Consider the following 14546-nt stretch of genomic DNA (forward strand, 5'->3'; position numbering starts at 1 on the left):
ACCTCACTTTCTTTGGCAGGGGCTCTTGGAGAAGGATCGGGATTGTATTTCAGCATTCTATGGGGAAAGAACAAAATGAGACAGTGCAGATCCTTGTTTGAATCCTTGCAGACTCCTAAGATCCTGTTCCTTCTGAGGGTGCAGTCTGTGTATGTACACTTACCTGGGAGTAAGACCCTTTGAACCCTGAAAGGGAGTAAGACCCTTTGAGTGGGACTTCTAAGTTAAAATATATCAGATTCTGCTGTCAAGTCTGCTAAAGGAGTTAAGAGAACTGTATAGGCCTTGTTCTTTTCTTACTATAGAGGAATTGAGAGACTTCAGAAAGTGAAATTAATACTTTAAGAGCACATTTTGATAAGAAAACAGTGGTGAGGCTTTGGAAATAAAGGCTTTTGGGACCAATTGACGAAGGTGGGGAATAAAGTGCCAAGTTCAGCAATATGTGTATGTGTGTGTGTATATAATTATGTATATAATTAAATATGTATATAATTATGGTAATCCTTAAAGCATTGTTCAGGAATGTATGATGATGAAAAGACAGGTTTCAAAATATGACGGGGATTTTTAAGTACTTTTAGATTGATTAGATGATCTTGAGAATAAGACACGTAATAATATTACTTTTGCAAGGGTTACCTGAAAGCATTGGTTATTATCATAGTAATACGTTTTAACTGCTTTACTGGAATTGGTGAAGGACTAGGCTACAATTTAATGTGGCTTTAGACTGGACCCAGGGTATCAAATCTCTGATGTTGCACGAGAAGAACATCTTTGAATTTTGTCCCACTTTCCTTGCATAATGCTGTAGAGTAAGATGTAAAGCAGCCCTTCTTTGAGTGGACTTGATTTAAATATTTCTTTGATAAGCTGAATCTTCTTGTTACTTAATATTAATGTCGGTTTATTGCAGTCATGTGTTATAAATATAAATTGTTCTGGAATCATTTTGACAATTCATAAACATATTCGTCTTATTTCCTTTTCTCACTTGTTGCATCCCTGCTGTGTTTATTTGAGACAGATATTGAACTGCTGGCAGCTTGCAGAGAAGAGTTTCACAGGCGGCTAAAAGTTTACCATGCTTGGAAGTCCAAGAATAAGAAGCGGAATACAGAAACGGAACAGCGTGCTCCCAAATCAGTGACGGACTATGGTGAGGGGAAAATGGCTTTTTCTAAAAAAAAACAACAGAAAACGTTAAGAGCATAGTGAATATCAAAATGTGGCTTAAAAGTATCACCTGAGTGAGAATCTTGAAGAACCTAACATTTACCATATCAAGAATTTTAGAATAAATTTTCCCATAGAACATTTTAAAATGCAGCATATACCAACACCAGCTCAGATAAAATGTGCCACTGGTAGAGAGAAGTGCATTGGAGAAATGTGCTTGCAGAACAAATAGCCCTGGATGCATTGGGAAACTGAGACAGTTTGTGCTGTAGGGGAGAGTGGTAAAGCCAGAGGCCTAGCCAGTTTGCATTCTGGACTCTAAATATGGTGGAAGAGTAACCATCGACAGTAAACTAGCCCCAGTTATGTATAATAGTTATATTGTTTGCAATTAACTTTAGCAGAATGAAAATTTCAGCCTGTCTTGGCATGTGGGACTAGTTCATACCTGCCACTAGTCAGACATTCTATGAATTCAGAGAAATGTTCCAAAGACTTCATCAAACGCAATGAATTTTATTACTAAAAACTATATTGACTCTGCTTTTCCATTTTCAACTTTAATGTAAAGGTCGTGAAATACTCTGATCTGAAGCATAATTTGGCTGAGGAAGAATTGATCCCAAAGTAATCCAATTCTTAGCAAGCCTTGTTTTCCTAAAGTCCCCAGTCTTGAAATATCTTCCAGGTAGTTTTTCAAGTTAGAGATCTGTAGTTAATAAATATAAGAACACGATGCTAGAGACCAGTTAGAGACTGATACTGCTCTCCCAGTTGTTAAAAGTAATAAATAAACTAAAGGAACATGACTGTTTCTTTAGAGAAGCAAGAATGCTTGTCTTTGCAATTGCTTTGACTGTCAATGAATGCATCCTTCAGAGTAAATGTTCAGATTTCTTATCTATCTATCTATCTATCTATCTATCTATCTATCTATCTATCTATCTATCTATCATCTATTTACACACACACATATACACACACACACACGCACACACACACCGCTTCACATCAAGGATTTTGGAGCAGTGAACAGCAAGATAAAAGAATAAAAGCCCATAATTAAAACAGTTAAAACATTTTAAAAGAACAGATTCTGAACTTTAATAAACCACAACTGGTCACTCAGGAAGGCCTCTTGAAATAGCAGTGTCTTCAGGAGGCATCAAAAACAACACAATGTTGGTGTCTGCCTGATCTCCAAAGGCAGGGAATTCCACAGGAAGGGGGCCACCACACTGAAGGCTCTTTTCCTGGTGGACTCCAACCGGACCATAGGTCCGTGTGGAACCACCAGGAGCAAGCCCTCCGTTTACGCCAGTGACCGGGCAGGTTGGTAAAGAAGAAGGCGCTGTCTTAGGTATCCTGGTCCCAAGTTGTTTAGGGCTTTGTACACTAATACCTTAAAATCTGGCCTGGTAGCAAATAGGCATCCAGTGCAGTTCCCTTAGCAAAGGAGTTACATGCTGAAAAGGGGCAGCTCCTGACAACAGCGAGGCTGCTGCATTCTGCACTAGCTCGGGCTTGTGGACCAACCTCAAGGGCAGCCCCACACAGAGCATGTAGCAGCAATCCAGTCTTGAGGTTATGAATGCCTGTACCATGGTGGCCAAGCTGTCCCAGTAGAGGCCGTTCATCCATTTGTGAGTTCTACAGTTTTTAGAACTCCTACAGTCATGAAGTGATGGGCATGCCTGTGTGAACTGGCTCTTTGTTTCATTCAGAGAACAATCTTTGAGTAGAAATGTGTCTGCATCTCTTCTGGCACAGCTGGCTCAGATGAGTTCACGCTGTCTCAAAGGGCTGAGCGGCTGAGCATTCTTGGCATCACGCTAGGGAACTATCTCTGATATGCAGGGCAGCAACCTGGACACCGACACAATCTGTTAGAAGAACACTCCAATGTGGTATTCATCTTGCTGAGGCAGTTCTTTGGCAGAAGAGTGTTACAGAAGTGCTGGGCCAGATCTCTTGGCATCTGGCAATGGGTTTACGGAGATGGGCTGTCCTACTTGCACATCTGAGAAGGGAACAATTGGACTTTTTAAATCCCTGTTTGCAAGTTATAGAAGGAGAAACCTAAGGCAGGCTATCCCACACTCATCCCACCAGGAGGAAGTCTCATGTTATGCCCAATCTGTTTCCTACTCTGTAGCCATTCCATTGGTTGGTTGCATGTGGCTAATGACACGCTTCATTGAACTACTGAAAATGTAATTTTTCACATAGATCAGATTGAAATGATATATGGTATCTTCAGTATTCAATGTTTGTTTGCAGATTTTGCACCATTTTTGAACAACTCAAGTAAGTGGGGGAAATGGTTTATGTGAGCTAATTTTAAAGAATAGGAAAACATAGGTGCTGTTTTACTAACATAGTAAGTGTTTTGCTACAGTTGTTTGAAATCAACGTCTGTTCAATAATTATTTTGTTGCCAGAGGGACTCAAGGAGTTGCAGGAAAAGACAGTGGCCAATGGAGATAAACAGATTATTTTAGGAATATTGGTATTAACTACATAAAGGAACAATTAGCTCGAATTACAAATTTGTATATGGTTTTGTTTCTACCACTTGCTCCTGCCAAATGGCTGTTTTACTGTTGTAGCAAAACACTGTTAATCAACTAACCCTCAGAGCAAAAACTAACATTGAAGTACTTGTTTTAGAAAGAGTAAATTATGTTGCAGGGAAGGTGCTCTGTTCACTATGCAGATGATCTTTTGGATGAGTGCGGGTGTACACAAGGATGAGAAAAAAGACCTGTCAGTGGCCTTAAGATCCAAGAAAAAGCTCTTTAATTCGTAGTCCTCCATATGGTTCACCATTACATGTGCTAATGAGGGCCATAGGTAGGTAGAGCCTCCATTTGCTTCAAAGTGCATGGAGATGATTTGTGGAAATTGATAAATTACTTGGCAGATCAGTTAATTTAAATGAAAATAAACAGGCCTCAGAATTCTCCTAGGCAAAAGTATGGGCTATTCATACTATTATTTGGTGGTGATGTCAATTGATAAATGGTACATAGTTATGAGTAAAACTCTGTTAGTGTGAAAAGGTCTTTTTGCTCATTTTCTTTTTATGGACACACACTTTTATTCTCTACTGATACTAATGATGGGAAATCTTTCAGCAGATACTGCTTTCTCCATTGGGATAAACAATCACATTTCTATATGTATTAACACAGCTTTTATGAGGGCAAGAGGCACATTGTTTCTATTCTCATTACCAGCATCTTGCCAGTAAATATGGGAGAGAGGGGAATAAATTAATCCAATGTGACAGCACTTTCATCCATTTTTATTGAACCAAAATCCAAACCCAGATTTAGTACTTAATGGTTAGTTGGCTTACAGTCAGAGGAATTCATTGTTAATTATTTCCTTTATACTGAATTACTGAACTGTGTTTTCTGTTCAGTTGACCACAACAGACTTGAATTTTTAACATCTTTTTTAAAATGACCAGTTGCAGAAGAGTCCTTTTCTTATGTGAATTCAGACAACATAAGTTGAACTTGAAGGTACTTCTGAGCTTGGATTCACTTAACATTATCTTTGGCAGGCTTTAGTGGGGTGGGTACCAATGAACATGTCCCTACTGAGTTCCTACCTGTAATGCCATCATGCGATTTTGAACTGTTTTTGATTATTATTTTAATGGTGTTTTTGCCAAGTTCAAGTCTTTGAAAAGTGAGGAAATTGCCTTCCCCTTCTCTGTCTTAGAATGTGGGATTGCAGGTAAGCCCAAGTGATGACTATTTCTCAGTGAGTGGCCATCCTTCTCCTTCCATTTGCATCTACTCCAGGGTGTAAGGTGACTTACCTTGAAAAAATATGCTTTAGAGAGGTACCTGTGAACGCTATTCTACACAGAAAATTGTTCATTAGAGGCATTGCCACCCAAGTTCTATCCTTACAGGTGCTCTAGAAATAATTTGAGAGAGAGATCTCACGTTGCCATGGAAATCAGTGACTGTAGCGCTGCATTTGTCATTCAGAATGTTCTTTTTATTTTTGCCCAAGTCATCAAGGCCCAGATTGTTACATTGGTTAGCCTCACTAAAGAAGCACTGTGGTGTCCAGGAATGTAACCTCAACAATGATCCTGATTTAGATTCCCATGCAGTTTCTGCCATTGATGGATATAGAAGTGCAAGATGAGGTTCCCTTTAATTCACCCTTCCCTCCCTCACCACCTCTGGAATGTATGGCCATAGTTTCAAAGTTTTACTACTTTCTGCGCACTTTTTTTTTAAAAAAGGTGATGGTATTGAAGACTGATTTTGATGGTTGGCTGCCCATTTTAACAGAGGTTATTCCTTATAGCTCAACAGAACCCAACAAGTCAGTTGTCTGCCAGGCAGCAGCAGGAGATTGAAGTGAATCGGCAGCAGCGTTACTTCCGTATCCCCTTCATCCGCCCAGCAGACCAATACAAGGATCCCCAGAACAAGAAGAAAGGTTGGTGGTATGCACACTTCGATGGACCATGGATTGCTCGTCAGATGGAACTTCATCCCGATAAGCCACCTATCTTGCTAGTGGCTGGTTGGTATTAATATTAGTTTTATTTTAGAATGAAAATGGAAATGTACACTCTGTTTAGTGATAAAACATGCTGAAGGCAAATCAAGACCTCGATTAGGCTCCAGGAACGAGTTAGAATTAAGATCCAAATACAGCCTTTTTTATTCAAAAAGGCTGTATTGCTTTACAGTCAACCTCTTAACATCCTAAAATCAGATAACCAAGGCAGTGAACAACAGTTGTGTCAATTTGGCCATCTCTGACTATGACCATAAACAATGGCTTGAATCCAGGATTGGCCATACTTTGAGTAGTCCCATTGAGATCAATGGGACTTAAATCTGGATCCAGTCTTATAAATCTCAGAATTATGTTTTCACAGCATCCCTATAACTTTGAAAATTTTACTTATTTTTGGCCCTTGCTACTTGATTTACCAATGAACAACCTGTGGTTACTTCTCTCAAGGGAAGTAATAGGGAAAATGCAGCTTCCACATTATCTACCATCCTTTCCTTTTGGGGGCTCTCTGAACTATGCTCTCCACAGTCTGTTCCTGGATTCACTGGATCCATAGAATTCCGTATGAACACTATTCCTGTTCATATAAGAGTTGGGAAAATAGTTCATGCACCAATATTCTTGTCATAAAAATAAACGGAGAAGCACCTGTTGTGTCCCATGTGTGCCTTGAATCATTGGGCTGGAGAAGGTGTATGAGGCTATAGGGAGTGTGGAGGAAATGGGTGTGTTGTTAAAAATGGATGGATGGTTTAATCATATTGGTGTCTCTGATTTCCAAAGGTTTCAATCTCTAATTAGAGTAATTAGGAATAACTATACTATTTGACAGCTTTTAAAAATAGATTTGGTGCTAAATATGGTTATACAAATGTGTGTTTTTGCTGCAAGACAATGTTCTTAATCTATACCAGTGTAGTGTAGTGTAGTGTAGTGTAGTGTAGTGTAGTGGTGAGAGTGACGGACTGGGAGCCGGGAGATCCGGGTTCTAGTCCCCACTTGGCCATGGAAGCTCACTGGGTGACTTTGGGCCAGTCACAGACTCTCAGCCCAACCTACCTCACAGGGTTGTTGTTGTGAGGATACAACGGTGAGGAGGAGGATAATGTAAGCCGCCTTGAGTTCCTTGCGAGAGGGAGAAAGGCGGGGTATAAATGCAATAAATAAATAAATACGTCCTATTTTTAAAAAATACAGAGAAGGATGTCATTTTTTTTTTTACAGAACCTAGCTAATATCATTTAGTAAATGAACTTGAAAAGCAAATTGAATATTGATTTCCTCTTAACAAAAATGGGATGTTCGCATTTTTAAAAAAGTGGCACAATAAATGTCTGGGTAAGTTCTAGAGTTTAAAAGCACACTAACCATTTCAGTGGTGTGGTACAAACCAGCAGTTGCAGTGTCACAGAGCAGGGCTGTTCATTCATGTGTCTGTGCCACTTGATGTGCAGCTGAATTTGTGAACTGACTCCATTGAAAAGCACAGCGTGACGTGACGATGTTCAGTTCTTTTGACTATGCTGTCTGATACCATAGTCAGATGCATGGCATGCCTATATAAACCAATGCTATGCTACTGTTTTAGAAAGAGACATTTAAAAGTACAATTCTATCATGTTTACACAGAAAAAAGTCCTACAGTGCTGGCTGAGAAATGCTGGGGAGTTGTATGACAATGTTCTGTCTAAACTTGCATAGGATTGCAGCCTTCATTTCTCACTCCTAAGGAAATGCACTGGCAAGTAGTGTTGAAAGTTAAGGGTGCTTGTGGTTCAAATGTTGGTCTGTGATTTTACATGCGCTTACAGCAGGGGTGGGCAACTTTTGGCCCTCCAGTTGTTTTGACCTACAACTTCCAACATCCCTCACCGTTGGCTATGCTGGCTAGGGCTGATGCGAGTCATAGGCCAAAACATCTGGAGGACCACAAGTTACCCACCTCTGGCTTACAGCATGCTGCTGAACTTTGGCCTTGAACCATAAACCAAAAACAAAGGAAGGCCTCAGAAGGAAGATTTCGCCAAGCGTGTTGGCACCTGTGCTCACTTTAATGTTCTGTCCTTTGGAGTGTGCTGTGGCATGTAGAGGCTGGATGTGTTGAAGTCTTGCATGTATGAACATGCTGTAAGTGGCTTGTAAATTGTTTCTTTTTAGTTAGGCTGTATCCTGCCTTTCAATCCAAAGACATCCACTGGAATCAGTAAAATGAATCGATAAAACATAAAGCCAATTCAGACATTCAGGAAGGACATATGGTGCAGTTCTCCTCCACAGGTACCACCTTGGAATGAATGTAGGGGCTGCTAGTCTGAAAATGCCTCTGTGTCAAAATCGTCCTCCATGTGGAAATCTTATCACCATGGGAAAGGCTGCTAGGCTAGCCTTTTCCCTGCCAGACTAGGTTTCCATGTGACAGGAGGTTTTCAAACAGACAACCACCCTCTTGAATTCTGAAGTGATACAGGCTGGTGAGAAGACTTTACAACATCATGAAGAACATGTTCAAATCGGGCGTTTATGTCCAAGACCTTCCTTTAAATATAGATATCTTGACCTTCTTTGTAAAACTAGAGTAGCTATATGGGGTGTTACTGTTCCGTGCTGTTAAAATGGTGTCTGTGATCCAGAGACACTTGGGGACTTCCACAATTTTGCTTTCCAATCCCTGTGCTGCATCACAGGCAGTTGCAGTTTCCAGAGTTTCAGGCACAGGTTATCGGGTGATGAGGTGAGTTGCCATCACAAGAGGATTACATAGATATAGGACCTCTCCTTCTTGATCTCAGACAATGTATTGAAGGTGGAAGTGATGTCAGTTTTCACTGTGGCTTCATTCCCAACTTTGTGAGTATGTGTTAAAAACAGAATACAGTATAGTCTTATTGAAAGGAGCACCTGTTCTAGTCCAATGTAGCAGAAACTAGAAACCCAAGATGCACTGCATAAAATCTGCCCTTTTCTCTATTTCAGGCAAGGATGACATGGAGATGTGTGAGCTGAACCTTGAGGAGACTGGCTTGACTCGTAAGCGCGGTGCTGAAATTTTGCCAAGGCAGTTTGAAGAGATTTGGGAGCGCTGCGGGGGGATCCAGTATCTTAAAAAGGCAATTGAGAGCAAGCAAGCTCGGCCTACTTATGCAACTGCTATGCTGCAGAACCTGCTGAAATAAATAGCCCCTTTTCACACTCACATGGTGTTTTGAGAGCATCTTCTACCTTAATAAAGGGAAAGAGTTCCTCTGAGTAACAGAGGACACTTAAACATTCCATAATCGTATAGAGATCTTTAATATAAAGTAAGCAGATTTTATTAATGTGGCAGTTTTTAATTCATACTTCTCACATTTGTGTAGTGAATTCAATTAGTTCTGTGGCTCTAAGCATTTGTTTCAGTCAAGTATGTGGTTTGCTTTTGTTCATACATTGACTCTTCCATACAGCATCTGTTGTAACACTAATAATACTGTAATGTAAAATTACACACTACTGGTATCTAAGCATTTTATCTTCTTCTTACAGCATACTTTCTTTGTAACATCCGGTATGTTAGTTCCTTCATGGTAGGGTAGCATAAAGAGTACACTGCATCTTCTAGCTGAAATTGCGAGGCCTTAATATTAACTTCTTTTGTACAGAAGTTAAAGCAAACTTTTATAAGATGAAAAACTTTTATGTGCAGATTCTGAAAGCTGCTCAACATCTATATATAGATTTATGAAAAAGCATTTTGGGAAAATGTGTCTTAGGTAGATTGCAGGGTTTCACATATTGAGAACAGGGAAATTGTGTCTAAAGTACTTTAGCCTTGGAGGTACATTTTAGTGCACATTTAAGCACTTATGTTTGTGTGTGTGCCTGTGTGCTGCTTTTTAAACAACTTTTTATTTTTTACAAAACAAATTTCTTCAGGTAATTCAGTTTTCTCTCATAACTTCCTTGGAAATCCTTTCTTATATGGATGAAGTTAAATATATTTCACAAATATTACCTAAGATATATCTCTAGGTAACATTTAGGACTGAGAGCAAAAAGGGGAATGGGTTCTGTTTTTCATGACAGCCAAATCTAATTGGAGTATTGGAAGCTGCATCTTGTAGTTCCTTTGTACTTCGCTGAAATGCACATGAATTAGGTGGCTTCTGTCAGAATTGTTCAGACTCTTGACGAGTCGTCTAATTACAATATGCCCCTTCAAATGGCTTAACTTCATAGTGTTAAGTAATCAACTTTTTCTTCTATTTTCATAGGTCTTTTTTTTAGCTAATCTCCCAACTTCAGGCTTTGTGGGTTCCTTTCTTTTCCACAGTACCCTTGATGGTAATTAAGATTTTTATGTATAACAATTACTTGTTTCACACGGATTTAAGTTGCCTTTTATTGATGTCGCTGGATAGCCCTATTGCTGGCTAATATCAACAGATTAAACCTTGGTATTATCTTAGTGTTAAGAGATTTGGGGAAATAAAAAAAAGTATGATTAAAAAACAGTAACTACAGACCGCACCTGGAGGAAGCTTTCCTTTCTTTATTATATTAAAAAGCTTAATTACATTTCTGGGCTCTAATTTTTAAATCTTCAAATACACTTTCTTAATACAGCATTATCACTGCCTTCTGTCACAGCATGGCTTGCAGAAATACTCTCTATGTTGTAGCAACTGTAAAAGTAAAGAGCTGTGTGCCCCTGCAACTTTTAACTTTTGGCCGAGTTGGGCAGGCACAACAATTGAACATATTTATAAACTTCCAATATTATGCCACATCCTAAAACCCTTCAGGCTGCTGAAAACTGCCATCTCTTTCCATCCTCACTTAATCTACAAAATCTTTCTCCTGTTCCAAGTGCACCAACCCACTGAACAGAGGATGGGCACGGTCATCTTTGGCACTCTTGAGTTAAATCTAGTCTGTCCTTTTCTCAACAGCTGATTGCCAGCATCAGAGTTGTCTACAGTAAAAATCCATCAGAGGTTGCATCTGCAGTCTTGATCCATCATTAAGAACCATGGCTTCTATCTAGTGCCGTCTTCAGGAAGCAGAAAGCGCTTCTGCAGAGTCATGTAGGGCTCTTCGGTTTCCGCCAGTCCCTGCTCCTTGAACTGCAGCCTTTTGCGCTGCAGGCTATGCCATTCCAGAGGCTCCCCTGGTCCTCCGGAACAGCTTTTCAGGCCATAAGGGGAAACCACAAGGAAGTGCAAAATCCGGTTGTGTGCAGTTCTTGGGATCCAAGTGCACAGCTCCATGTGCAGTTCTTCGGATTCAAGTTCATGTGTTCACCCCTGGGTTCTGGATGTAGGGGTCCAGCTACAGGAGCCACACACACTGCGTTTTTACATATGCAGGGCTTGATCCAGAGGCCAGTCTGTGCCTAGAAGCCTCCTTCAGCACTCAGATAATCCTCTAATCAAGGTGCTACATAACACAAGGTGACCAGGGGCCAAAGTACGGGTGTAATAGGAGATTTGTGAGCATCCTCCCAGCCGGGTTTGTTTTTACACTGGAATGCAAATATGGGGGCTGCAAATTTGACCGGAGTGGCAGTGGAGGGGGCGAGGATTGCTTAACCTCTTCTTTGCAGATCATTTCCCCCAGCAGAATTGTCTTTCCTAAGCTGCTTCTCTTCCAGCTGGGGAAAGACACAGGGTCCTCCTACTTTCCGTTGTGGTTGGGAATGCAACATGGAGGGCAATTTTGACTGGAAAAGTGGCCTTCAGAGAGAAGGTGTAGCCACTTTTCCATCCGTTGCTACTCCGAATTTACAATCCCATACATCTGCTTTTCCATCTGTTGCTACTCCGAATTTACAATCCCGTACATCTGCATTTCAGCGCAAAAACAAAAAAAACAGTATTGGGAGACTGCTCAAGCACCACCTGCATCATGCCTAGTTTGGCCCTGAATCACAACTAACTTTAGCTGGATCAGAGCCCACGACCATGACTTTTAAATGGTATTTTGTATTAATACGACACTTTACTCCCAGACTGGCTTGCTTTAGATTCGATTGATTTCATATGTATTTGTTACATCGCTTGGATAGCATAACCACTTGTATGGTGTTAAGGTTTAAGGAAAGGTGGGAGGGATAGGCAATGAGGAATTGATTGACTGGATGTTACTCCATGAATGATTGATGCTCCTCTCAATTCTCTATTAAGTCACATTCCTAATTTTAAAATGCTCCCTCTCTTGGTGTCTTCTGTATTCTCTCAAACTGTTTTTTGGGGGATGAACAGCATGCATAATTGGAAACCTTGCTTCAGTCTATGGGTGGGCTCTAGTTGACTCCTATCACTCATTCTCGCTGGCCTGTGCGGGGACAGCCTCTTAAGAACACACACAACACATCAAGTGATAAATGTCGCATCTGTGTAGAAAGTGCATCTTTCTCTTTTAAAATCCTTTCTGGGTTATGATTTGTGCGTCTGACTTTTGATCAAGGGAGAAACCAAGATGTATACATTCATGCAGCGTTCCTAACTGGTGTAATGCATTTGTATCTGGGAAGCTTGAGCCTATGAACAAATAAACAACCCAACGTGATGCCATATTTACCTGGGAGTGAGTTGGGTTGGTGAATACAGCATCTCACTCCCTCCGTACATTCTGGCTTGATGTATGTATCAGCATGAAAGTGAATAGAAAATGTTGGTTTCTCAAGAGAAGTTAAGTTATCTGTTGCAACTAGGGTTTCCTGCTCTTATTCATGATTTTTCTGATGTGAAACCCCCAGGAAGACTGATTTACAAATGCCTGTACATCACTTGATGTACCTGAATGTGTGACACATTTTGTTGGTGATGCGATATCGAAGTTCTCCCTGTAGTGTTTGATCTGTGATGGCTGTTTTACATGTGCAAGCTATCATGTTCTGGCTGCAGTCATTGGGCGATGAAATGCAGATGTGAACCTATCCTAAGTCTCAGGACATAGCAATCCAAGTCGCATGACCAAGAATAAGTTGCCCTTCAGAAAACAGCACGACGTTACTAACATTCCATTGAAAATTTGCTCATCTTCTGTAGTTATATCTGTTTTGTCTTTGACTTATTTCTACCTAAACTGTTTAAAGTAGTTTGTCAAATGACCTTAATTATGTACTGAAAATAGCAGCAAAATAAATTCACTCTGTTCATCTCCCTGGAATATTACTTATTTAAGAGAGAATGAGAATGACTGAGGAGTCTTGGAACTTGCATTTGCTTTTACAATTTGATGTACCAGCTAACCAAATAAACAGAGAACATTTGATATTAAAGGAATACTGGCTTGTAAAAAACTGTTTCATAAATTGGTTTACAGTAGTGTATTAACTTGGAAATGAAATATTTTAGCACAAATGGGACTTTGGGGAGAGTTGCCCTTCTCATTTTCAGACTTTTTTTTTTAACCAACATTTTTGTCTCAAATATTCTAAAGCAAGTCATAACACAGATTTTCCATGATCCAACTGAAGATGATTCTGATGTAAGCAACTCTGAAACAAGTGAAGCAAGTTAGTCATGACGTAGCTGGATTGAGGGCAGTGTATGTGATGGAATTTTTTTTTTAAAAAAATACCAAACTAAAGTATTATATTTTAAAAAGATTATAAAATCTTTTTCCTATTGCTCTTTAATGTTTTTTTTTTTATAATCATGAATCTAAGATGCAAAAATAAAAGCAGACAGCTTGTGCTCTGGAACATATAGGCACAATCTTCCTACACACTGTCCAGTTAAATAATTTTATTTAATTGAAATACAAAACATTCTCATCCAGCAAATATATTTGGTAATTTATATTGGATAATGATAAATTATGGTCAAGAACAATTCTTCATTATTAAAACCATTGTGTAAAAATGACTTCCATTGCTTGACTAATAGAAATTAGTATGAATAAATGCATACAAAAAATAGCTCTGACATGAAAATATATTGAATACAATGAGAAATCTAACTTATACAACCACCAGTAGTACCTGGTGTATGTAAGATGGGGTATCTCTGTATGAATGCCCTATAAATGTTATCTAGTCTGAGAAACAGGACCTTGGCTTCCATGGACACGTGCCTGGTGATTTCAAGATAAGATCTTCTCCATTTATATATAACAGATATTATGCTAGCACTGTAAACTCAACTTTTTGTTTAACCTTGGAGAGATGACTGAGCTTTTCTACACAAGGCTGTTAATCATAGAATCATAGAATAGTAGGGTTGGAAGGGGCCTACAAGACCATCGAGTCCAACCCCCTGCTCAATGCAGGAATCCAAGTCAGAGCATCCCTGACAGGTGGCTGTCCAGCCTCATCTTGAATGCCTCCAGTGTGGGAGAGCCCACCCACTAGCCCTAGGGAATTGGTTCCGTTGTCGTATTGCTGTAACAGGACGTTTTTCCTGATGTTCAGACGGAATCTGGCTGCCTGTAACTTGAGCCCATTATTCCGTGTCCTGCACTCTGGGATGATTGAGAAGAGATCCTGGCCTTCTTCTCTGTGACAACCTTTCAAGTCCTTGAAGAGCGCTATCATATCTCCCCTCAGTCTTCTCAAGGCTAAACATGCCCAGTTCTTCCAGTCTCTCTTCATAGGGCTTTGTTTCCAGTCCCCTGATCATCTTTGTTGCCCTCCTCTGAACCCTCTCCAGTTTGTCTGCATCCTTCTTAAAATGTGGTGCCCAGAACTGGACACAGCACTATGTGGTGCCCAGAACTGGAGTCAGTTCTGTACCAGAACTGGACACAGTAATTGCTGTATCTACTTTCAGTTTTGTCACGGAATTGAGGTCCAAGCTTTTCCTTTTCTGATTTTCCATTACATA

General features: G+C 40.0%; 1 protein-coding gene across 3 annotated transcripts in view; it reads left to right on the plus strand.

The window, feature by feature from the left end:
* MYO6 (myosin VI) overlaps positions 1 to 14546 on the plus strand; it is a 158085-nt gene that overhangs the window by 141485 nt on the left and 2054 nt on the right. Inside the window, exons 32-35 of one of the 3 annotated variants that reach the window (XM_084826944.1) lie at positions 1031 to 1162; positions 3463 to 3489; positions 5518 to 5739; positions 8713 to 13024. In XM_084826944.1, the coding sequence (XP_084683070.1) occupies positions 1031 to 1162; positions 3463 to 3489; positions 5518 to 5739; positions 8713 to 8912 (581 nt within the window). In that variant the 3' untranslated portion in view covers positions 8913 to 13024. Of the gene's footprint in view, positions 1 to 1030; positions 1163 to 3462; positions 3490 to 5517; positions 5740 to 8712; positions 13025 to 14546 lie in introns of those variants that run through there. The other 2 variants (XM_084826945.1, XM_084826946.1) reach the window with 2 other exon arrangements.

This window comes from Heloderma suspectum, chromosome 1 (genome assembly GCF_057233095.1).
Source record: "Heloderma suspectum isolate Gila_16-S chromosome 1, 16-S_ref, whole genome shotgun sequence".
Lineage (NCBI taxonomy): Eukaryota > Metazoa > Chordata > Lepidosauria > Squamata > Helodermatidae > Heloderma > Heloderma suspectum.